We start from the raw sequence: 26426 nt of genomic DNA, 5'->3' as shown, positions 1-26426 counted from the left end.
ACGATAGCTTGTGAAATGTGCTGCGGGATTTTAAAATATGATTACAGAATATTTATAGTTACAGTTTGGGGAGAGTAAATACATGCTGCATGTTTCTTGTTAAACATTTAAGCTTGCACGCTATTTTTATTGGTATAACCGATAGTTTAATGAGGGATATCCCTTATTGATGTGAATTAATTTACTGTTGAGATTTAGTTTGCTATATACGTACATAAAATATAATTTTGTCAGATGAGAGTTAGAGTTTGCCAAACTTGTGCTTAAAAATGTTTGTTAAAACTTTAATAAAGTTAATAAGTTTTCTCTTTGAAATGTATCTGATCCAAGCACACACCACATTGATATGAAGGCTTTATGTATATCCTTGTCCAACTAAATTGAACTTCAAGGTCAAAAACCCTTTTTTCTCCTGGAATATTTAATTTAAATAATTTTCTGTGTCTTTCTTGGGAGAAAGTTACAAAAAAACTTTGGGGTTTTAACAATAATTGTAACATGTTGTTGTCATCAGCACCAAATCTGTCACTTTATCGTCACATTTTTGCAGAGCCTTCAAACATCAATACATACTTTAATTCACACCTATTGTAATTCTAAAAATATATATTTTCATTTTTCCCTAGGACATGTAATAAGTGTTCAGTCATCTTCTTCACCACACAAGAATAAGGCTGTCGTCATTAGTCCAGTTCTGGAGAATCATGGATGGAGCTGTGTAAGGCTGGTGTACCAGATTAGTGGCGGAGGCTCCTTGCAATTGCGCCATAGACCCCTTCTGGATAGCTTTGATTACACACTTTGGAAGTCTTTCAAAGTCTCTGACAGCTGGCTGATTGGTAGTGTGGACCTACCCAACACAACTGAGCCTTTTCAGGTATGACTGCATGCAAAGTATTTGTGGATGTGTTTGCCCCAGGAAAGGCTGGTGACCTGTACAGGTGGTCCCTCCACCTCAAGCCCCAATTAACTGATATACGTAGGCTCCAGCTACGTGTCACCCCCTTGGAAAACAAGTGAATGGTGGATGGATGCATATGATTGTTACAATATCAGATTTACCTAGAGAAAAATGGTCAGGTTGATACTATCATAATTTGATACATAGTATCAAGTAAAAAAAAATGAAAAGTACAATCATCAGACTGTATTCATGAATCAGGCTATAAGATATCAGTTCATTTAGTTATGTTTTAATAGTTAAGAATCCAGTTTTAATCTTAAAAAGTTAACTTCTGAATTGTCATTCTAATGTTTGATATATTGGTTGGTTAGTTTTTTCACATGTATCAATAGCATCCGTTGTAGCATACTTAATTAGTTCCTACTCTTTTTATGTGGCATTAAAGAAGTAATGGGTAAAGACTGTTTTTCTTTCAGATTTTGTTGGAAGGTAAAACAGAAAATGACAACAGGAGCAGTGTTTCCTTATTTGGGGTTCACATCGTTGCTGGATACTGTATCGGTCAGTGATCTAATATTAACACATCAAATCATGTTTTTCTTTATTAAACTGTACAATGTGATGATAATTGTAAATCTTTATGGAAACTAGAGTGCAACTTTGAAGAACATCACCTGTGTGGGTACAGTAACAGTTGGAACCCCAATGTCAACTGGTATGTCGGAGGGATGAAGGAGCCCATATTCAACCTGCTGGATAATCACATACAAAGCAGCGTCCAAAGAGGTAACCAAAAGACCATGACCTACAACAGTATGGCAATAATTTAATAATAGTCTGGCAATCATTTTTCTAGCAAGGTTTGTTTGAATGTAATTTCCCATTCCTGGATTGATACATTAAATAAAGTAAAAGCAGTAACAAGACAGTACAGAACAAACAAAAAAATAGATAAAATAATTATACATACAATAATGTTAAATGGCAGACAGTATAAACACAGAGCTATATGTAGAGTAATAGACGGTTCATATTGTAAATTATGGTCACTTGCCCAAAACAAGAGGATCAAGGATCATACTGTTTGCTTGAGTCTTCTTCTGTGAACTGCAACCCTGCTGTCCATGACAATTGAAAAAAAAAATTATGTTTCCCCAAACTTTGGTATGAACTCTGCGTCCCCAGGTTCTTCTTTGAAACTTTTTCAGCAGGCTTGTCTTAGGGCCTAATATTTGGGTAAAATCTTTTTTTTAGAAGTATGTGCCTTCTCAAACAACCAAGTTCTTAATAAAGTCAGAATCACACTTTAAGATTTCCCCACAAGAGTGTTAACTTTAATCATATACTACAGGAAACTTCATGTATGTGGAATCTTTATTCGTCAAACAATTCCAAGAGGTGGCAAAGCTAACGTTACCTATGACCAACGTTCCTATGGAGGGATGTCTGTCTTTCTACTACCTACGAGACCAAGAACTCGGGAACATCTTCACTGTTTTCACTAGAGATCAGTTTGGCCACTATGAGGAGGTCTGGAGGCCTGAGCAGTACACCACCAAGGGTTGGACACTGGCTGGCATTGATCTCAAGGCACCACAACATATAGAGGTTAGTCTTGGGGAGATGGTTTCTTTTACCTTTTTTTTATGTGAGGTGTTGTTTGGCATGTGGGAACCTTCATCGACTCCCTAAACAAAATAGTAATATGTGCCTGTCGTGCTCCCAAATTCTGCAACAGCAACAACAAATGAATGTTAACAACTGCATTTGATTGCTACAATAATCTTTCATTAGTAACTTCCCATTAATCTGTTATTTTGCATTCATGCCAACAAAAATATTCTATTCAATCAACTCTTTCTGTTTCTGCTTGTGTAGCATCATATTTGATGTCAAGGACAATGCAGTAACACACTACAACCAATCAAACCCTATACCCCTATGTATTCCCACAATGAACAGCACCTACAACGACTGATTTTGTATGTGCACGGATGGTGTATTGCGTTGTGTCAGTATGTCTCTGTAAATAGACATGAAAAGAAATATACATGTTTTACACATTTTGGGTTTAAATTTAGTTCTAACATTGTGTCAAGAACCCTTTAAAGCATAATTAAACGTTATGCCTGCTGGCCTTTTGGAGACCAGGATATGGTATTCTATTCTACATTTGATGTGTCAGTTGAAGAATGGGCTGGATACATGTGTCTGTACAGTGTTCAGTAGCACCCCAAGGTACACCAATTGCTGAACTGGAGTCAGATCGCTTTTGCTGAGGTTCACCAGGAACCCCAAGGTGGCAATGAGGCTCAACACCCTCTGTGTGTGTGAGTGTGACTCTTTGCTTCTAACCTTGCTAGTATCCAGATAGGTCAAGATCCTCACCCAAACTCATTGGCTCCAGTGCTGCCTCCACACACAGGTACTTCCCATGTCCCCTGACTATAGATATGTGAAAGTACGTGTCTGGACAGGTCAATTGTTGTCATCCAGTCTCTTTGACATACACCTATCAGCAGTTTTTTGACCTCCAACCTCCGAAACAGATAGGCAGCTATGAACTTGTTCAAATAGCTGAGGTACAATATGGGCCTCCATCCTCCGGTGTTCTTTGGTCCAAGGTAGTGCAGGGAGTAAAACCCACTCATCAAGGTTTATTTTATAGAAGAAGGAGGAGGAAGGTGTTGATGATAAGGACTGTCCAGTCACAAAAAAGATCACTCACCCACAGCTGCTGCATCTTCGACAGTTTTACGGGCGCCTGAACCGACACCTGCTGTGCCACATCATGCCTGATTTCTGTTTCCAAGAGGTCCGGCTTGACCGAACCTCCGAACAAACTCCTGAAGAGCTCAGGCAAAATATGGAAAAAACTCACCACTGACGGTCGATGTTTCAGCCAAGCAGCGTCCCAGATGCTCCACCAGGAGAGCATATGCACACGTCATCCTGAGGAGGGCAGCCTCTGTGGATCTCCTTTACCTCATGTGCAGTATCTGCTATAGAAGTGAGCCAGTTGAATGCACTGCAGGAGGGCCATTTTTTTTATTTTTTTTATTTTTATTTTTTAGAATCCCTTATTAGTCCCGCGAGGGGAAATTCACACATACTGATGTGAGTAGGCATGCACACTTGCGCCAAGTTCACCATCAGGAGCAATCAGGGTGAAGTGTCTTGCTCAGGAGCTGGGATTGAACCTGCAACCTTTTGGACTGCAGGCAACCACTCTACCATCTGAGCTATGTCGCCCCTGGTTGGCTCTTGCATACCTCATCGACGATAACCATGCGGCGAGTCGCTATGTTCAAAACACCCTTTCGTTCTACTCGTCACGGCCTGTTCAAGATTGAGGGACAACTCAGCTTAACTCTTCAGGTCTCAACAACGTTTTCACAATAAATTCTCTGCAAGCCGCACAACCTTAAAACAACCTGGGGCACAAAGAAAATTGTCATTGTCATAACATCATAAATCATAATTAAACATTATATTATATAAATTATAAAACCAACCCCCTAAAAGGGAGTGGGAGTGGTTGGTCACCATGGACAGCTCAATCAAAGTTCCCCTGTTTCCCACCTTATACACTGAGTCCAGAGAGCAGCCTAGTAAAGAGTATGTTCTCCTCTTGTGATGCTCCCTGACCAGGAGACTACCTTTCTGATGCCACTACACAGTCATAAAAGGTCCTCAGGAGCATTCCCTGGACCCCATAGAACCTCAACTGGAACAGTTTGAGCTGGCCCTTCCTAAAGAGAGCACCAATGTTATCAGTTCAATCCAGTTGTTGTGTTCCATGATGTCCCCCTCAATATCCGAAACCTTGATGTTTACCGTTGCAGGTGGAGAGTATTAAAGCCTGCAAAAGTCCACTACCAGCTCCAGGGTTTTACCATGTTTGTTCTTGGGGTGGTTCTGGTTGAAATTCGACAAGCCCTACATCAGCTCCCTGAACTCTTGATCATATCTGCCCTTGACACTTTCAATAAAAATAGAAATAAAATTTAATTGTCTTATTAACCGTAAAGTGTGAGCCAAGGCCTGTAATTGTTTAACTCGTTGGGCTTGTTCTTCTTTGTGACAGGAATGATACAGGAGGCTTTCCATAACATTGGCAATTCTTTTAAGACTGGGACAGAAAACATGCTCTTATGGTTAAGCTAGTCAGCACCGAAGGTCTAAAGCAGCCAAGGAACACCCTGTCCTTGCCTGCTGCTTCCCCAGGGGATGAAGATGTAGAGCTGTCCCCTCTGCGAGAGCTAGTCTTGTGGCCCGTGTAAGCCCATCACTTTGAGCCTTTCCTTTTGCTAGTTTGTGTATAAAACTACTCGAATGCAACCCCCAAAATGCAAAAAAAGTCTCCTTGTACTCCTCCACTTATTTTAAAAATGGTAAATATGATTTTTGTTCCAGGTGCTTCCATTTACAAGTAGCTGAAAAGACAATTATGTAACAATACCGTTTGCCAAACGGTTGTTTAAATAAGCCCTTGGTGCAGGGTCTGATGTTTGTATAGCTTCAGGGCAAAGCTCAGGTGATTTCTTGCATCCGTTTACCAGGTGGTGTTTGAAGTGGCGTTCAACAGTGCCAAAGGGGGATATGTAGCCATAGATGACGTAACGTTTTCACCCAAATTCTGTCATACTGCCACAGGTGAGAGAGAACAATGTTTGTCTGTTTTAAGGATTGTCCGGAATAAGTTGATAATTTTATACTAGTAATATGAATGAGCCAGTCAAGTAAACTGCAAATTGTTACTTCAAACTAGATATATTTACACCAAACAACTGTGCAAAGAGAAAAATACAAGTGCGTACCACCTCCTGCACCATTCATAAAAATACAAATATAATATATGGTTATTCTCTTAATTAATGTTTTGGCATATTAATTGAAAAAAAAGCTTAAAAATGAATTTTAATCACTGCATAGAAGACTGGTATGCATATAATGAACACAGTTCCCCACATCAGACAAAAAAGGCTTATCATTATCCTGCATTACTTTGTCATTTTGAGTTCAACAGTTTTAGACACTGCCTTAAAAGGGTTTGGAACAACAATGTTTAACAATGAGCTTTAATGGGATAGTTCACCCAAATTTCAAACTTCACTCATTTTCTACTCACTGTCATGTCGCGAAAGGTCGGTATTATTTTCTGTAATCTGTTCCTTTTTTTGAGTTATAGGCCAACATGAATATTTAAATCTTAATATCTCTAAATTTCTATTTTCAAATATTGTGATACTTTATATTATAGTAGTATACATCCTCAATAATACATCCATGGTAGTCATTGATTGGAATGCTGGAGATTTATTGATTTATAATCCCTCATACCTGTCATGTTTGACATGTGAAACAGCTACAAAATATTAATATTAAAATCCTAATATCTATAAATCTCTATTTTCAAATGTTTTAATACCTTATTTTCTAGTAGTATACATCCTCTATAATACATCCATAGTAGTCATTAATTGGAACTCTGAAGATTTATTGATTTATAATCCCCCAAACCTGTTATGTTGACATGTGAAACCTTAACTTTTCAAACAACCTGAACTTTTATCACAAAATAATGATCACCACAAAAAAAGGTTTTATTAATCGATAAAGTACAAATGTTTATTTTACAGTACCGAATATGACCGTGATAATGAAGGATTAAAAGGCACACAGAAAGTTGCGCTGTGGTGCTCTTATTTTAAAACCAGTGGTTTGTCACATGCTTTTGCACGCGGTTGGGGATATTACAGTAATGTTTAGCGAGAAGGGACACATCAGTTCTAAGAGCAGCTCAGTTGACCGGTGAAATTCGAAAGCATGATAGCTTGACCCCAGTAAACTACTTCACTTTAAAATGTTCAATGTACAATATTAAGTTAAAGTATGCAAATATATCATTATGTTTGTTTATTTTTATTCAATAAAAAATCAAACTATGGTCATTGAGCACATCCATGTTTGCCTTTAACTATAATTTTAATTTTCAATTTTTACAGAACCAAAAGTTGACCCATCTATAGCGAGCTGTGACTTCGAAAATGGAATGTGCCTATACTACCAGGAGGAAGTGAGGAATAAAGTGTGGAGCAGATACACAGTCAAACCAAGCTTCTATGAAATTGGTGACCACACAACAGGATTAGGTGAGTCTCCAGACAATAATGTGGTGGCAGTAGTGGCTGGCCTATAGAGGGCGCTGTCCTGCTGACCCATCGCTTACATGGCTGTGTTTTTTTATTTAATAATAATTATTAATAATTATAATGATTATAATTTATTATTCTTTGTTAGAAGAAAATAATCAGCTGAAAAATCAACTGGAAATAGCTGAAAATAATCATGAACAGTGATTTTATATGCTTGTAGAATCTTTTACACTTATAAACAATATTTGCATTGATGCATTCACATTCTGTTCCTAATTTTGGTTGTGTCAACACTGTCTACCTGGGGACTCTTATTTTAAGAACCCACGTTGCAAAAGGTATCGATAACATAATTTGCCCAAATTGGCATTGTCTCTGATTATGAATTCGGTAAATAGTGACCAAAATAGTCAGAAATGTGCTTGAGTCAATCAAGCTAAATCGGCGGGTTACATCACTCTTAAACATTGAAAAAGAAGGATTCACCAGGTTAAGTCTCACACTCATCATTTTGAATTTTACAGGATTATGATGAATTGGTAGATTTGACAGATTATTTATAGTTTTTCCCTATTTTTTAAAGTATCTAGTTTTCTATCTGAACAAGGAGAATAATACGCATTCATTGTTATTAATTCGCTGCCATTAGTGTTTCTTTTTACATGAAATTAATAATAAGTTTGGACTACTTGTTAAATATACTGTTAAATTATATTTGTTGAATGCTTGGATTAATTTTTTTGTTAGAGGGAATTGGATTAATTTTACAGATTATTCCGCTTCAGCAAAAGAGAGCCAGTCGGGGTCCACAGCAATTTCACAAATGTAACCTACCCATTTTGTTTATACTTTTGACAAAAGGAGGGCTAGTAAGGAAGCATTTTTGTCCAAAGGCTCGACGGGACCTTCAGCCGGACCCACTGGTCCCACTGTGGGACCACCTGATGAGTAGGAAGTCTTATCCTACCAGCACCTAGAAAAAAAGCAATTTACCAAACTCCTGGTTGTAAGACAACTTGAATCTGTCATTTTCTTGTCAATATCCATGTCCAACCAATGAAGCAAAAACAGCCAGTGTGGATGCAGCACAGGCTTTGTCCTGTAACTCTTGCAGGACATCGGATACTGGACGTGAAGATGGTTTTAGTTGTCTTTTCTAGCATCAAGCTTTAAACGTGCCAGCTTGATGCATAAACTTTCAAAATTGAAGTTGATTAGTGCAGCTTAATCCTGCACCTCTTGCAGAGAAGGTCCTTCTGTCCATATATATCAACATTCTGACCTCTCTTGACAAACTCTGCTTCTGATGTAGTAGCTAGAATTTCCTCAAACAGAGATTCGGGTTCCTCTAACTCATGATCGGAAAACTAGTGAGTCGATGAGCCCTTCATGGTGTTAGCCGTCCGAGTGGAGCTAGCTGCCATAGCAGTAGCTGCTACCAGCGGAAAACCTCCCCTCTTCCTGAGGATGAGTTTGTATGAGAGGTGGTGGATGAGCAGGATTAGCATTCATAAGCAGCTCCTGCTTGCCTAGCTTTTCCTTAGAAAGGAAGATGTCAACCTCCTGAAGGTGCTGCTGACCCACGCAGAAGAAGTAGGAGCCATGGAGATCAAATTCAACCAGAATGGCTGTGCAGGAGATGCATGTCTTTTGGTTCATAGCACACCAGATGGTGAAATAATCGCTTGAGAAGAATCTGTTAATTCAAGGTGACTGAGTGGAAAAGGGGAGATGAGTGGCGGGAGCAGAGGGCTTGTATGGTCGGGGGGGCAAACGCTTCCTTCTAGTTTTTCAGAGTAGATCACATTTGTTCAGGTGAAAAGGCAGAAACCTTAAGGGATAAACTAATAGCAAGGGCTGAGCATGTACATAATATAATTGCCATTGTGTTCACTAAGATATTGTTTTGGTTGTTCTTGTTAAAGGATGTTTCCTGTTGGCCAACACACACTTTGCTTCCATGCCTGGATATGTGGGACGCCTCCATGGTCCATATTTACCGGGGAACCACAAATACTGCCTGAAGTTCTTTTATCTGCTTCATGGATTTAGAAAAGTTGAAAATAACCTGGTGGTTTATATCTATGATGAGAACAATGTGAATCTGGGTCAATTGTGGAGTCTGACAGACACCTCAAGAGCTGTCTGGACACAAGTGGACATTACATACACAAAGCCAATGATGTCTAAGGTAAAGGATTGGACAGATCCATTGACAATAAATGTAATTCCAAAATATTTATATAATGCTAACAATAGAATATATGAAGTCTGCTTGTCTCTTTATTCCTCTGCATTCTGTTTTCTATCTGTAATAGATCATTTTTGCCAGCATCTGTAATTACTTCTGGGACTGTGGCCTGGTTGCGATCGATGACATCACAGTAAGCCTGGGAGACTGTCACGTCACTGCAGGTAATAAAAATAACAATAATACATTTTAATTATATCCAATCGACTTATGTATTTTTGAGTTGTGTGTAAAAGATGACAGCTGTGTTGGAGTTCACAATTTGCTTCCAATGTTTGCAACATAAGATATTCTCATTGGTAAATGCACATTGTGACTGAGAATGTGTTTAAGGTTTTGCAAAAGAAGTCTAAGAGTCTGTCCCAGCCCTACCCCTCTAGTTTTTTTGTGCCTGTGAGACGGAGTATTGTCCAAATTATCCGTTTGGTTAATGGGTAAGATGGAGAGCCAGATAGCCCTTACAAACTAGGGGGTGCTAAGGCACAGTTGAAACAGCGGTATGATCGATGGCTTAGCAGGTGAGAAACACAGGGCATAAATGTGAGTATTTTTTTCAACAAATAGGATTGTCATTAGTTTGTAATGTTGCACAACACATTATAGATGCTAACTGATTAGTGACATATCGATTATATCACATGAAAAACTCTCACTTTCAGAAAGTCCTTGATGGTAAACCCTTGTTATTAAATGATCTGATATCATACAAAGCCGGCCAGGAAAAATGACAACTTCGCGCTGGGTTAAACTGCAGAAGCAGTTTAAAAGTAATAACATTTTTGAATTAAAGAAAAACTGGATAACAATGACACCTTCATAAAATATTTTCATAACTTTTGTGATGATACATTGACCTATTACTAGTTGAATGACTCTTCTACCATGGCTTGAGGTGGTCTGTGCCACTTCCACTGCCACTATAAATGTTCGAGGAGAGTGGTTACCACCTGCCACACTAAAAAGCTACAAACGAAGGACTTTTTTTTACGACATACGTTTCTTCCCCATTTCCGCTGCCGGTCCAAGTAAAGAGGTCTAAGGGATAAACCCGCTATTACGCTGTGAAGGCAGAAGCTGCTCCAAAAAAAGGAAAAAGGTTTGTTTAAAGACAAAAGAAAAAGGGAGTATAACCTATGAAAGCACAGTCAAGAGTTCAAGTACAAGTCAAGTTCAGAGACGAGGAGGGATTAATGAAGATGCTGCCTTGATGTTGATGAAGCTGGACAAGTAAGTGGTTCTAAAGTAGTTTTGAAGCTTGAGTCAAAATAGTTATGTTATCTATTGTCATGGAGAACACAAGACCAGGTGGAGACAATAACAATCAGCAGGGGGAGGGACCGGAAAAGAAACTCACCCAGACACAGAAGGGAGCAGGTTTCAAAATAAAATCAGGAAACACCGGGAAAGACACAGGAGACATAACCCCTGAGTTATCTATCATAATCTTAGGTTCTACAAATTGGTGCAAAGCCCTCTAACAGCTTCGCTATTGGTTTACCTCGAGGCACCGCCTCGTCTCTGAGGAAGCTTAATGAACTCGCCACCCTGCAGGGGGCAGTCCACTTCCTATGAAGGCGGGAAACACCCGCCGCACTACCTCCAACTGAAAACTCAGCGAGAAGGGCGGCTGCTGGGCGACGAGGTTAGAGGGCTTTGCACCAATTCGTAGAACCTGACATTATGATAGATAACTCAGGGGTTCTACTTCATATTGGTGCTCCATTTCTAACAGCTTCGCTATTGGTTTAAACCCAAGGCGAAGCCTGACAGGATGAATGTACCCCCAGCTGGACACCGCTCCTGAAGCAGCATTGCTAGGGCCCCGCCGGCCAAGGATCCAAGTCTAGTGGAGCCGTGGGCCTCGAGGGGGGCACAGCAGCACTCAAAACCGTATGAGCTACTGATCCCGCCGTCATGTCGAGGAGCTAGGCCTTAGCAAAGGTTGACGTGGACGCCCAAGAAGCAGCTGAGCAGATGTCCTCTGCTGCCACACCCGCAAAAGAGCCACTGAGGCTGTCACACCACGGGTGGAATGTGCCCTCAGTCCGCTAGGAGCAGATCCACCCGCTGCTTGGTAGGCCCGGAGAATGGCCGATCTCACCCAATGAGAAAACCTCTGGGAGGAGATCGCCTCACCCCGTCAGCATCTACTGTGGCAGATGAATAGGGCATCAGAGCGCCTAAACACCGCCACCCGCCCGCAAGTTACAGGCCAAAGCCCTCACTGGACACAACAGGTGAAGACGTTCCTGACCCGGGTCCGAGTGGGGCGGCGGATGAAGGCCCGCAGTGTGATGACTTAGAATCTTCATGCGGAACGCTGGGTTAGGACGCAATGACACCGAAGACTCCTCGATGCCAAAGGAAGACACTAAGGGCTAGAGGACAGAGCACAAAGCTCACTTGCTCTCTTTGTGGTTGTTAGTGCCAGAAAGAGTGATACCTTGAAGACAGGATATTGAAACAAACTCTAATCTCTTTCCTGTCTAATGAGTTCTGCGCATTTGTTTGATCCAAGGAAGAGTAACATTTTAGAATTAAAACAGTCAATTTATTATTAGTAAAGTATGATTGCAAAAGTAGGTCGTACAAGACCTCAAATATAACAGTTTGACAAAGAAATGCAAATTATTGAAATTGGACCAGAAGTTCCAGCGCTTGGTCCAGTCTCTGTCAGACATCCTGGCTCACCCCCCCAGATCCTTCCAGAGAGTGGCAACTAATCTTTAGGTTGTCCCTTATTTTATAGCCCTCAAGACACTCAAGACACTCCCAGAATAGTTAAGTAAGTTCCCCAAATCTGACTCCATAATGAACAACAGATGTTGTTTGACCTACTCACTAACCTAAACAAAGAATCTCCAGACTTCCTTCACACCTGTTATCTCAAACCAGGTTCGTGGACCATAAATTCTGTGTCTTGATACTTTAAGAGTCGGGAACGTCCTTGTCTAAACAAGGACGGCTACATCCTTCCTTTCCCAATACATATGTTATTTTCACAGTCAGCACTTTTAAGCAATGGCACCATGGTCCATAAAAGTTAAGACACAAATGGCCAGAGCACCTGAGCCCTGACCTTTGACCCCAAACCTTTTGAGCCCTGCTGCCTGGCAGACAGAATACAGGAAGATGTTTAAGATCTTGAACAAGAGATGACATTATCAATGTTTAACAATTGAATACACAAAAGAGGACATACATTCAACTCATCAATGAATGCACATATAGGGTAAAAGTAATTTAGAATATGTCTTCAATATCCAGTGGGACTTGGTCAAGAGGCTCGACTGTGAGAGAGTCCAGTACCAACTGATCCCACTAACGCGAGCCAAAGCACCCTCAGTCCCGCTCAGCTCGACCCGTGCAGGAGCCACACATTAAAAGGCCAGCCCAGGGCAGCAGGGGCCCAAGGGATGGCCCACGGGTCCCTGATCGCCCTGCGCACCAGCTCTGGGAACCAGAGCGCTCCCGGGGAGTCTGGTGCTACCAGTATTAACCTCAGCCCCTGCCGCCTCGTCCTCCGAACTAAGGGGAGGAGGAGCCACAGAGGAGGGAAGGCGAACAGTAGTCCGGCCGGCCAACTCGATTGGGCTAAAGTGTCCACGCCTAGTGGGGGGCAATCCGATGCCCTGAGGGAGAACCCGAGAGGACATCTGAAGCTCTCCTTGCTGGCGAAGAGGTCTGCCACCGGGTGACCGAACCGAGACCATATTTCGGCTCTCCACTGCCTCGGACAGACCCCATTCGTCCTGGACGTCCCCCCTCGACAGTCTGTCCGCTACTGCATTCAGCTCGCCCGGTACATGCAGAGCTCTGAGAAAAAGCAGGTGACGGTCTGCTCACAGCCAAATCTTCTTTGCCACACTCAGAAGGGCTGGGGATCTGACTCTACCTTGGCGATTTACGTAAGCGTAGTGACAGTTGGGGAGAGAGGTGAAGCAGGACGTTGTAAATTGCCTTTAATTCTAGCCAGTTTATGTGACTGTACACTGGTCTACCCCGCTAGCATTGGCCTGACCCAAGGTGCCTCCCCAACCTGTCAGAGAAGCGTCTGTGAATACCTGAGTGTAAAGAAGGACGCAACCCAATGGAACTCTCCAAAAACTGGATGGCCTGCAAAACCCGAGCGGGAAGGCACACTTTTCGACCCAGTTCCCGCTTGAGGTCTAGCTTGAGACGACCAAACCATCTCTGAAGCTCACATGACGCCGAGCTTCCAGCAGCTGTGTTGTCAGTCGGAGAATGGGCTGGATACGCACGTCCGGGAGGCGCGCGTATCCCTCCTTTGTGTTCAACAGTACCCCCAGGTAAACTAACTGTTGAACTGGAGTCAGAGCGCTCTTGCTGAGGTTCACCGTGAACCCCAGGGTGGCAATATGGCTCAACACCTTCTGTGTGTGAGTGTAACTTTCTGCCTCTGACCTGACAAGGATCAACCAGTCGTCCAGATAGGTCAAGAACCTCACCCCACTCACTCTTAATGGCTCCAGTGCCGCCTCCACACACTTGGTAAAGGTCCTGGGTGCCAGAGAGTAGCCGAACAGGAGTCGGATGTATTGAAACACACGATTCTCGAGGGCAAAAAGCAAATACTTTCGATGTGAAAGTACGCGTCAGTCAGGTCGATAGATGTCATCCAATCTCCTGGACTTACACCTGAAATTTCTTGACTGTCAACATGCGAAACGGGCAGGTAGCAATGAATTTGTTCAAATAGCTGAGGTCCAGTATGGGCCTCCAACCCCCGGTCTTCTTTGGGACAAGGAAGTACCGGGAGTAAAAGAGTAGACCTCGTTTCTTAGACGGGATCATTTTTCGTGTCTAGAGAATCCCTGAAAAACTCAGGGGTTGACGGGGAAAGTTGGAGCGCATAGCCCCGCCTGATTACTTCCCTCTGCCATCTGGAATGAAGTAAAACCAGGCGACTCCAAGCCGAATAATGTTCCGTCAGGGCTGCGGTTCTGACGAACTTTGGGTTGTCCTCCGGCCCGCCCCCGTGACCGTCCCAGAGTGGGCCGTATACGAAAGGGCATCACACAAGCTTCTCTATCTCTTGAATCAACAGAGCATGTACTCGAGCTGAATTCACTAGAACCCCCCACTCTCATACATAAAATCTGGCTCTGTGGGAAAAACGCGCAAGTGCGCGTGAGCTACCTCAGATGCGTCTTGCATGTACCCTTTTCCCCCAGAAGTCTCCCCAGCTCCCCGAACACTCCTTAGAGTCACCGGAGCTGACAAAACCCAAGATGTGGAGGAATGTGCTGGAGAATTTACCCGGAGCTGATGTGAATTCAGAACAGGTCGCACGCGTGTCGACACCGCATCACTCACCGCATCCAGTACATTCTCAAGCTCCGCTTGCGGTCCTGACCTGCTCATCACTCGTGAGATCCGACCGCCACGCACCTCTCCAGATGATCGACCAGAAGGGGCGATAGCTCCTCTCGCCTGGTCTCAGAACGGCGAGAAAACTTGCGCGTAAAAGCGCCATGTTGCGTCACTTCCATGGCATTTCCTTTTTCCGCCGCCATACGTGACGTCCTCCACGGTGCCAGTGCTTGTTGACAGCGCTGTGGGGGAAGGACTGCACAGGACTGCCATGTTGTTTGTTTTTCTTAAACAACATTGCATTAACCTGTCTTGATCATAATCATGATCTCTGAGGCGGCGTGGGTCGACAAGCCTCGAACGCTTCCCGTCACTGTCAAAAGCCGTGGGAAGCACTCGGAAGGCCACATAATCAGTCATTGTGTGATTTTGGCCTAGGCAAAAGAAGCAGAAATTTGTGTCTCCCCTCTTCAGGGAGTCTTAGCACTTCATGCACACACATTTCTTCAATATTCATTCGCATCATTACGTTCCACTGTCAGTAGCTTTCTGCTGAGTTTTAAGGGAGGAAGTGCTGCGGGTGTTTCCCGCCTTTATAGGAAGTGGACTGCCCCCTGCTGGTTGGCGAGTTCATTAAGCTTTCTCAGAGACGAGGCGGTGCCACGGGGTAAACCAATAGCGAAGCTGTTAGAGGGCGGAGCACCAATATGAAGTAGAACATCTATAAGAAACGTGAGGTAGCGATTAATATCCATTACGTAATAGTTCACAGTTCCACACTGACACGACCAGATTACTACAAACTCAAAAGTTTAAAAAGAAATAACAATGTGATGAATACAGACAACACATCTTTAGGTAAAATATGTATACTGTGGAAAGATCAGTCATACTGAATCACTGTGGTATTATAGTGTAAGCTTGTATATAAGTGACAGTAGTTTGTGACGATAAAGTCATAGTTTCAGATTCCGGTCGGGTTAATGTTTTTGCTGAGGTACTTCAGTGACTTCAAAAGAAGTCAAACCCCATTTCTTGCTCTGAATAATCAGTCAAACCTTTGTTTAATGTGCATTGAGTTGTGCATTTCCATAGTGTTGGTAAAATGACAGGGATTATTATGAGATTAAAAATCTCAATTTAAGATTCATTTAGTCTGTCCTGATGTGTGTAGTTCACTTCAGTAGCTCCTTTGAAGGTAAAAATCTCAGTTAGTAAACTAACTAATGTGTTACTGTTGTGTGTGTCTATTGTACATATGTTATTCTAATCTTGTAATTATCTAGTAAAACATAGAACTTTATAGCATTTTATTACATTATGTGATTTTAATATAGTGCCTTTATTTCTAATGTGTATACTTTATGTTTCTTTTTAATTACTCTTGATCTTGATCCTTGATTTGCACATGTTTTTCTACAGTTATAAAAAGAGGAAGAGAAGTAACTTCTGCTCCCCACAAACAAAACGTCCAACAGCAACAGCCCATAGTTTCCATCTTTACAGAAGAGTCTGACCAGGTTTAGTATTTTTCAACATGTGATATCTTCCGTTTTGAATAATCGAAGATCTGTTAGAGACGATTAAATGCTGGAAGAAGGTGCCGGAGCAGAAGAAGTTGGTGTATTTGATACCAGTAGAGTTTCTGTCAGTACTTTTGGTTGATGGTGTGAGTCCCTCGTCATCTGTCCAACAACATTTTTCTACTGATTTGCTCATGGGCAGAGGCACATTACACAGAACTCACATGGATCAGTTTGAGGACAGTTGTAACAAATGTATGGAAGAAAATCATCTTGTTTGATCCCTTCAAATCTTTGCTTCAAAAGTCAGAGAAAGAACGTCACGTCCGTTACAAAAAAACCCTCTTGTGATTAAGTGATCGTATATACATCCTTAAAACCACACATATATCAATACTGTTATGTCTCGTGTGTCTTTCTTGGTGTTTCCTGTTTTTATTTTGAAACCTGCTCCCTTCTGTGTCTGTGAATTCTACTTCATATTGGTGCTCCGCCCTCTAACAGCTTCGCTATTGGTTTACCCCGAGGCACCGCCTCGTCTCTGCAAAGTTTAATGAAATAGCCACCCAGCAGGGGGCAGTCCACTTGCTATAAAGGTGGGAAACATCCCGCCGCACTTCCTCCTTTACAACTCAGCGAGAACGCTCCTGAAGCATCATGGCATGATGTGACGTGTGACACCCCCCTGGGGAGGGGGGACACACATGTTTTCTGTTTTCTCTGCCTAGGACCTGATCACGCGATTGCTGATTGTGGGGCTTGCCGTGCGCTTCCCGTGGAGGTCCGATGAAGACTGGAGGTGTACAAGGCTTGTCAACGCACGCCACGTCCTCCAACCAAGTCATGGGCCGACTACGATGAGGCGGTGATCTTATTATTAGGCGGATCCGAGCACCCTGTTCAGATCCAAGCCCGAAGATGTCGAAGCGGGCAGGGGAACCAGGCTGGTTCCTCGCTACCCGCTTGACGTCCTCCCACACATCTTCACCGCCACGGCAAACCGCATGGAGGTCGAGCTCCCCCCCGCACCTCCACTCGCGCCACCACGGTTTACATGAGTGAAGGTCGGGCGGAATGAGGTGCGCAGGGCCTGAACTCTTACCCGCATCGAGGTCACTTGTACTCCCTCTCTCTCCCTGACTGAGGCCATGAACACATATTTCTTTGGTGACAGGCATCATTCGTCCCTCTTTTTCCCCGACTGGCGCGGGTTTCTTCTTTGTAGGCAAGAAGGACGGGTCCCTCAGACCATGTATTGATTACCGCTCGCTTAATAACATCACTATTAAGAACCGCTATCCCCTCCCGTTAATGTCATCTGCGTTCGAGACTCTTAAAGGGGCACTGTGTTACACAAATTAGACTTGCGTAACGCCTATCATCTCGTTCGCATTTTTCAGGCCTTGGTGAACGACGTATTACGGGAGTTCCTTAACCAGTTTGTTTTCGTTTATTTAGACGATATATCCTGATTCTTTTCTAAGGACGAACAGTCCCACCGCCAGCATGTATGCTCCTTAGCCGTCTTCTTGGGCATCAACTGTTTGTCAAGGCGGACAAGTGCGAGTTTCATGTCCAGACCGTCTCATTCCTCTGCTATATCATTAGCCATGGTAGAATCTCTATGGATCCTGCCAAGGTACAGGGGGTGTCAGACTGGCAGGCCCCCGATACACGCAAGGCTCTGCAACAGTTTCTCAGGTTTGCTAATTTTTACCGGCGTTTCATCCAAAATTTCAGTGCTGTCTGCTTTCCCTTACACTTTCTCACTTCTGAGTCACAGCCTTTCCGGTGGTCCCCGGCCGCCGAGGAGGCGTTCCAGGAGCTCAAGCGCCGCTTTACCTCTGCCCCAGTCCTCCGGCAACCTGATTCCCGTCTCCAGTTCCTGGTCGAGGTCGACGCTTCCAGCACTGGGCTGGGCGCGGTCCAGAGATGCGCCGCAGATGGCTACCCTGTGCCTTTTTTTCCCGCAAGCTCACTACTGCTGAACAGAACTATGATGTGGGTGATCGAGAGCTCCTCGTCATCAAGGGGGCTCTGGAGGAGTGGCACCACTGGCTGGAGGGGGCGGAGAATCCGTTCGTGGTTTGGACCGACCACTGCAACCTGGAATATCTAAGGACTGCACGCCGGCTGAACCCACGCCAGTCCTGGTGGTCGTTATTCTTCACCAGGTTCAACTTCATGGTAACTTAAAGACCTGGATCAAAAATCTGTAAAGCAGACGCCCTTTCGCACATGTTTGACTCCACTGACTCTGACTCTGTCCCTGCCCCGATTCTGAAGCCGGGGCTTGTCGGGGGGTCTCTGGTTTGGGAGGTCGAGGAGCGAGTCCGGAGAGCCAACCGCCGGACTCCTCCTCCGACTTTCGGTCCATCTAACCGTCTCTTTGTGCCAGAAAACCTCTGCAAGCAGGTCGTCCACTGGTGCCATGCATCCAAGTGGTCCTGTCACCCAGGACAGCAACGGTCCCTGACTCTGGGGAGGCGGCGGTTCTGGTGGCCTGGGCTTGCGAGGGACGTTCTGGAGTACATGTTGGCCTGTCCGGTGTGTGCGACCAGCATGACCTCATCCGCTCCCTCGCCTGGGAAGCTGCTTCCCCTGCCGGTGCCTGATCATCCATGGTCCCATATCTCTATGTACTTCATCACCGGACTGCCGGCCTCGGAGGGCATGACTGCGGTGCTGACTGTCGTCGACAGGTTCTCTAAGATGGCCCACTTTATATCTGAATTACAGACTTATTTTAATGATGCCATTTTGAGTTGCTGTAAAGTGATTTATATTCTTTGCCAAACCAGTCTGTCCTTTTTGTTATGCCTGAGCCATTCAGGTTGATCTATTAACCTTTATTACATGATTGTTGATTTCTGTTCCCTGTTGCTCCTCGTTAATAAATGTGTGAGTCGACTAGCTCTGTTGCCGTGTTTATAATACATATTTTTGGGTTAACCTTAAGTTTCCCCTATTTGTAATTTAATCAGTGCACTCAAATATTTTCGTTCTGAGGGTAAATTTTCATACAAAACATAACTAAACTAAAACATAGGTCAAAGGTTTTTTTGAAGAAAACAACTATGTAGTACCACTCCTAGACAGGTACATAAGCACAAGGGGCCTTGGGCTAGGGCAACATTTCAGATGGATGGTCTTTATTGATCTGGTATTTCACCCAGAAATTGATGCTCTTATCCAAACAGGACAGCAGCTTTTTCTCTTGCAAACCAAACCAGGTGATGTCTTTTTACAAGAGTTACCAGGAGTGAATTACTCCTTTTACATACTTGGTAGAAGTTATTCAGGACACAAGAAGACATCAAAGATCTAAGAAGCAACGCCCTCATTGATCTTGTTGAATTCACCATTAGGAACAGAGAGCAGATCATCATGGGTAGGCAACTTTTGGACAACGGATTTGAAACAGAGCCCTCCAAGGCTGAAGTTATTGCTGTGGAAGGACAATAACAAACTCCACCAGTCAGAGTTTATTGGAGGGATGTCCAGACAGGCGTCATCTTCAGTTGCAGTACAGGCTGGATGTGGAACCAGTCTCGGAGTATCCCACCCTGGTGCAGACGACTTGACAGATCAGATATACAAGCTACACCTGGCAATTTACCTGGCTAGAGCAGGTCATCGTAGAACAGGATAGTAGGGGCCGGACAGCCATCACATGTGTCTTTGGCTTTATAGTTGACTTAGGATAGTGAACTGCAACTAAGACATGTCCCTACCAGTCAGATATAGGGCAAACATGCCAGCGAAAAGCACAGCCAGCAGGAATAGCCAAAGTGAACAAAAATAGTCCAGGGAATCATCTTCTTTCAGGCTGGTTGTGTTAAACTACCTCTTCATCGTCCTTGAGATCCTTCCTCTCAAGCTCATCATAGGCTACTGTTGTAGTCATGTCAGCTGGGGGAAGGTAGATAGTATAACAAGAGCAATGGTGCAGATAAGTACGCAAAGTACATTGTGAGACCACACCTATTGCATCACTGGCCCCCCCTTGAGGTCCAGGCAAACAGTGGGTCATAGACCATGTAGTTAGACCTAACCGAAAGTGGTGGAAGGCCAGGATCTTTCTGTATTAATGATGGCTGATGCACTGATGGCCGCGCATGTCTCCATTAAAGAACAAGTGTTCACTAAGGACATAGAGTTTGTTGCGGTGGGCATCCACCCGTATTACATCCCGAGGGAGTTCTCACATGTGATTGTGTTCACTGTTTACATTTCTCCCTCTGCGGACGCAGCCGCAGCGAGCGAGAGGCTGAGTGACTCAGTGTCGGACCTGCAGCTCAAACACCCGAACTCTCTCCTGCTCATTAACGGAGATTTCAACCATGCCTCACTTTCCTCCATTCTTCCCACCTTCACACAATACGTGAAGTGCCACACCCGGGAGGACAAGACTCTGGACCTTTTATATGCAAATGTAAAAGGTGCCTACACCTCCATCCCCCTACCCCCCCTCGGCCGCTCTGATCACAACCTGATACGTCTGCGACCTGAATACACTCCCATGGTGAGGAGACAGCCTGCACAGAAAAGAACTGTTAAGATGTGGAATGATGAAGCCAAGGAGAGGCTGAGAGACTGCTTTGAGTCTACAGACTGGAGCGTGTTCTCTCATGGTGATGACATCGACACCTTCAATGACCATTCCACGGATTACATAAAGTTCTGTGAGGGCAACGTCACGCCGACCCGCAAGTTGCGGTGCTTTGCCAACACCAAGCCATGGGTGACCCCTCAACTTCAAGTTCTGCTGAACAAGAAGAAGAGGGTGTTTGCTTCAGGGAGCAGAGAGGAGCTTAAGGAGGTCCAGCGAGAGCTCAAGAAGGCGATCAGGATGGCCAAGGACGAATACAAGAGGAAACTGGAGGAGCAACTGGCGCAGGGCAACACAAGGGATGTGTGGAAAGGCCTGAAGAACATCTCAGGTCATGGCCAGAGTGGAGCCAGAGCCACAGCAGGGGGAGACCAAAGATGGGCCACTGAACTTAACCAGTATTTCAACCGGTTTGATCAGGGCCCCTCTCCCCCCTCCACCTCTGCCCCTCACTCTTCACAAAGCTGTTTTTCCCCTGCTTCAGCCCCCTCCCCTCAACTGTTCTCACCTCCAAGCCACCTTTCTCCCCCCCAACAAGCCCTACTGCCTCAGCTGCCCAACCCCCCACAGCCACCTCTCTCTGTTACATCTGAACAGGTGAGGAGAGAATTAAGGCGACTGAAGATCAGGAAAGCTGCTGGACCAGATGGACTCAGCCCCAGACTGCTCAGGGACTGTGCTGATCAACTTTGTGAGTTGGTCACACACATCTTCAACCTGAGCCTCAAACTGGAGAAGGTCCCGGTCCAGTGGAAGACCTCCTGTGTGGTTCCGGTTCCCAAGGCGGTATACGCGAAGGAGCCGAGCCACTTCAGACCAGTCGCCCTGACCTCCCATCTGATGAAGACCTTGGAGAGGCTGGTACTCCGCGAGCTACTCACGACGGTGAGCTCTGCGTTGGATCCGCTGCAATTCGCCTACAGGCCAAAGATGGGGGTGGACGACGCCGTCATCTACATGCAGCACCGGGCACTGACTCATCTGGAAGCCGCTGGTAGCACTGTGAGAGTCATGTTTTTTGACTTCTCAAGTGCTTTCAACACCATCCAGCCGGCGCTGCTAAGGAAGAAGATGGAGGACGCAGGAGTTGGGACACAGCTGGCAGCATGGACGATGGACTACCTCACCAACAGGCCGCAGTATGTGAGGCTGCAGGACTGCAGGTCCGAGGTGACCATCTGCAGCACCGGGGTGCCTCAAGGGACAGTGCTGTCACCTTTCCTTTTTTCCCTCTACACGGCGGACTTTACCTATGACTCCAGCAGCTGTCACCTCCAGAAGTTTTCCGACGACTCGGCCATTGTGGGCTGCGTGTCTGGGGGGGGCGAGCTGGAGTACAGGTCAGTCATCAAGGACTTTGTTGACTGGTGTGAGAGCAACTACCTTTGCTTAAACACCGGTAAGACAAGGGAGATGGTGATTGACTTCAGGAAAAAGTCCCCACCACATCAACCGGTGAGCATCCAGGGCTCGGACATTGAGCTGGTGGACAGCTTCAAATACCTGGGTGTTCACCTCAACAATAAACTGAACTGGTCCACACATACCAACGCCGTGTATAAGAAGGGCCGAAGTCGCCTCCACCTCCTGGGGAGACTGAGGTCCTTCGGAGTGTGCAGACCACTTTTAAGGACCTTTTATGACTCCGTGGTAGCCTCTGCTATCCACTACGCTGTGGTCTGCTGGGGAGCAGGCAGCACGGACCGGGACAGGAAGAGACTGAACAGGCTGGTCACGAGGGCCGGCTCTGTCCTGGGCCGCTCGCTGGACTCGGTGGAGGAGGTGGGAGAGAGGAGGACACTCTCCAGACTATCCTCCATCAGGGACAACGCTCTTCACCCACTGCACCTGACCGTGGAGGAGCTGGCCAGCTCCTTCAGTGGCAGGCTCAGGCACCCCCAGTGTAGGACGGAGCGTTATAGAAGGTCCTTCATCCCAACTGGTGTCAGGATATTTAACTCTCTACTTTAAATATCCTGATGCTAATCCGTAGTGTGTTTTTCTTCTCGTGTGTTTTTTATTTTATTTTTTCCGTTTTTTATTTCTATTTTATTTTATTTTTATTCTATTTTATTTTGTTAATAGTGTCAAATTTCTAATTTTGTAAATAATTTGTATATTCTTAAGATCGTTTTTATTTTATTTTGTATTATCTCTTTTATTATTTATTTTTTCCTTGCACTTTATTTTTTTCAACTGCGCTGTTGTGAAAGTGTGTTTCCCCTCTGGGGATGAATAAAGCTTTTCTATTCTATTCTATTCTATGACTGGGAAAACAGGTCCTTAGAGGGTCTAAGGCTGTGTCCCATTAACCTCCTCATTCCTCAAACTTGTTGCTCAAGCTCAAAATCTGCGCTGCTGCGGCTTGTGATGGCTGTCTCAGTACTCAGGAGTCGAGGAATGAGGAATGAAAGAAAGGTGCGTAACTTCCTTACCTTTTTGAGATTTTGAATGCAATGACGGCTTTATTGTCATTATATAGATTACATATCTCCTTGTAGCTTAACTTTTTGAAAAAAATGATGATCTTTAACTGGGTGCAAACAATCAAACGCTGAGCTTCAACATGTATTTTGTATACAGCCGACATTCACTTACATTTATTTAATATATAATAATATCACGCCATAATATGTATCGTTAATGATACCTACTGCTGTTTTTTCACCTTAACGTTGGCGATCTGAATAGCCATGTTATGGTGTGATTTCCGCGGAATATATCCATAGTTTGTTTCATTTTTACACGTTACTAGATTGAATATATGCTTAGAATAGACTTAATTAATGTGTAGGCTAAAGAAAGAAACCCAATAACTGACGGGTTGCCCACAAGCAAAATCCAAAAAACTTTAAATTGTGGCTTGTGAACTGTTCATATTACAAAGATACTTGTTACAGCAAACACTCTTGGTGCAACTTAGACACATCATCAGTGGTGTATCCTGGGTTCATAGGGTGTTTTGGGTCTCACAACAGACACCCTCTCCCAGGTGACCCAGCCAGAATTGATCAGGCTCCGGCTTGTGTTTAAGTAGCTTGATTAACCCACGGTGACCCGCAGCACCTGGTCATGGCGCCAACGGTAACACCCATCTCCAAATGCACGTGGGCAGCAGCTTAGGACGTGCTCCAACGATCCGGTTTTCTGGCAGAGAGAGAACAGTTGGGTCGCGGCTAAGCCCCAGCTGAAGAGGTTGGATGGGCCTGGGAGTTTGTCATACACCGACTGTATGAGGAACTTGATCAGATGTGGCTCAGATCTCCATAGCTCTGTCCATGAGATCTTCTGGTCGGCTGCCTCTTCACATCGGGTCCATGCACCCTGCTGCCGCATCCCTACTGTCCTACTGCAGCGGGCTTCCTCCACCCTTGCTCTGAGCTCCTCCTGGATCAACTGTCGCCTCTCCTTTCCCTGGGAGTTGTTGTAGCGAGGTATTGGGTTACTTCTGAGACCTGCCCGTCCAGATGCCACTGTTCCCGGCAGCTCACTGGGTCACAACCGTGCCTCAGCCTGGTTGACAGCCTTCCACTTCCTGCCGGTCCTCACTTCTATGCCTGCCGAGGAGACCTTGTTGTCGGTGGAGTCCCTGTACAGCAGCACCTCTCTAGCTCGGGTAACCATAAACCCCCCCCCCCCCCCCCCGTCAGAGATCTTTTGCTTGAGGATGCTCCAAAGGTTCTCAATAGGGTTGAGGTCAGGGGAGGATGGGGGCCACACCATGAGGTTCTCTCCTTGTATGCCCATAGCAGCCAATGATGCAGAGGTATTCCTTGCAGCATGAGATGGTGCATGAAGATGATTTTGTTACGGAAAGCACGATTCTTCCTTTTGTACCATAGAAGAAAGTGGCCAGTCAGAAACTCCACATACTTTACAGAGGTCATTTTCACATCCTCAGGGACCTTAAAGGGGCAGACCAGCTCTCTCCCCATGATTCCGCCCCAAAACATGACTTCGCCACCTCCTTGCTGTGATTGCATCCTTGTTGGGACATGGTGGTCGTCCACCAACCACTACTCCATCCATCTGTACCATCCAGGGTTGCCCAAGGCATTGAACTATTTCACGCATTTCAGCAGCAGAGAGATCCTTTTTCTTTCCCATATTGCTTGGAAATGGTCATCTGCTTAATAATGTGGAACGCCCTTCATAGGTTTTTTTTCCCTAATTGGGATCAACCGGCAAACTAATTGGTCACAGGTGTCTGAGATTGATTTTAGTGATCCAAAGAGATCCTGGGACACAATACTGTCCATGAGTTTAATTGAAAAACCAAAAAATGTAATCTTTATAACAATTAAATCCAATTTGAGTAATCATTTGGAACACAGACCTCTGTTTTTTGCCGGGTCACAGATAGCATTGTTACTGTTAGTTCTGCACATGAACTTCACTTTGAGAGCCTCAGCCATGGCCCTGGTCTCTGCACAAGTCTTTGCAGACCCTGAATGACTTGACTGCTGAGACGTCCAGGTGACCAATCTGGGAAGAAAACATGAACGATTGTACTAGTCACTATTAACAAAAATCATGTAAAATAAAAAGTGTATCAGCCTTTTCATCACCAAGAGAACATGTTTGATACAAAAATCATGTTTAATAAAAACTGCATCTGCCTTTTCATCACAAAGAGAACACATTTGATACAAGTCATTTATATTCAATGAAATCTGCACACAGGTCACACAATAACAATATATTAACAAGCAAATGTTTATTTAAAGACTGCATTGAGACAATATTATTGTGTTAGCGTTACTAGCGTTTATGTGAACTTGTTACGTTAGGATGTTGTCAGCTCGTCAAGCTAACCTACAACCATACACGCTTAAATACTTTATCACAGATGGATGGATGGATGGATAGATGGATGGAAGTTATTGATCGTTGCTGCGGAGCTATTGGAAAGGGCCAGATCTCTTTCTAAGGGAATCCGCTTTTCCAAGTCCAATAGAACATTCAACAACACTATTAGCTTGTGGTCTGTAAGTAAATAACCCCAGACACTTGACTCCACAAATCCACTGTGGTGTTGCAAAAATGAATGCCGCTTTCCTCAGTGCTGGAACATTCTGGTTTCATAAAGCATAGACAGCACGCTATTAAGCATTGCTTACTTACTTACTTACTTTCTATTGGGATTAGTACTCACCCTAGCCCTGTTGACAACATGTCCTGATATTGAGTCCACCTGGCGGACTTGCTTGACAGGGATGGAAGGTTGCAGCTTTCCAGTTCGTTCCGGATAATTCCGTTCTGATAATCTACTAACTCCTCCTTTTCTGCTTGAGCACAATTAAAGCTGTGAGTGACGATCTTTACGGTGGACAACAAAGCTAACAACAAATGCAAATGCCACAACAATTACAAAAGCCACAGCACACACACATCAAGCCACAACAGAAATGTGCAGCATTAATTAACAGCAGAACTGATTAAAAGTCAAAGTTCAGGGACTCTTATTGTTGACTAACCGAGAGACTGGAGCGACAAACAGCAGGAGATTTCAAGCAAAAGTAAACATGATTTAACGTGATGTTTAAAGTGTCATAAATAATCCATATTTTACAGGTGTTTTTTCTTTAACTATAATGTTAGATTATCTATGTGCATTAAAGGTTTAACTTGTACAGCTTTTATG

The 26426-nt window shown here is 44.4% G+C and overlaps 1 protein-coding gene across 1 annotated transcript in view; it reads left to right on the top strand.

Annotated features, from left to right (window-relative positions):
• The window catches only part of mamdc2a (MAM domain containing 2a), a 52390-nt gene that overhangs the window by 11604 nt on the left and 14360 nt on the right, over positions 1–26426 (top strand). Inside the window, exons 3-10 of the mRNA XM_087811551.1 lie at positions 627–877; positions 1381–1465; positions 1556–1690; positions 2256–2512; positions 5467–5560; positions 6913–7059; positions 8988–9253; positions 9381–9477. Coding sequence (XP_087667677.1) covers positions 627–877; positions 1381–1465; positions 1556–1690; positions 2256–2512; positions 5467–5560; positions 6913–7059; positions 8988–9253; positions 9381–9477 — 1332 coding nt within the window. The remainder of the gene's footprint in view (positions 1–626; positions 878–1380; positions 1466–1555; positions 1691–2255; positions 2513–5466; positions 5561–6912; positions 7060–8987; positions 9254–9380; positions 9478–26426) is intronic.

The sequence above is a fragment of the Callionymus lyra genome, chromosome 1 (genome assembly GCF_982586985.1).
Source record: "Callionymus lyra chromosome 1, fCalLyr1.hap1.1, whole genome shotgun sequence".
Taxonomy (NCBI): domain Eukaryota; kingdom Metazoa; phylum Chordata; class Actinopteri; order Syngnathiformes; family Callionymidae; genus Callionymus; species Callionymus lyra.
The sequence above is the reverse complement of the archived record's forward strand: the minus strand, read 5'-3'. Positions and strand labels throughout refer to the sequence as shown.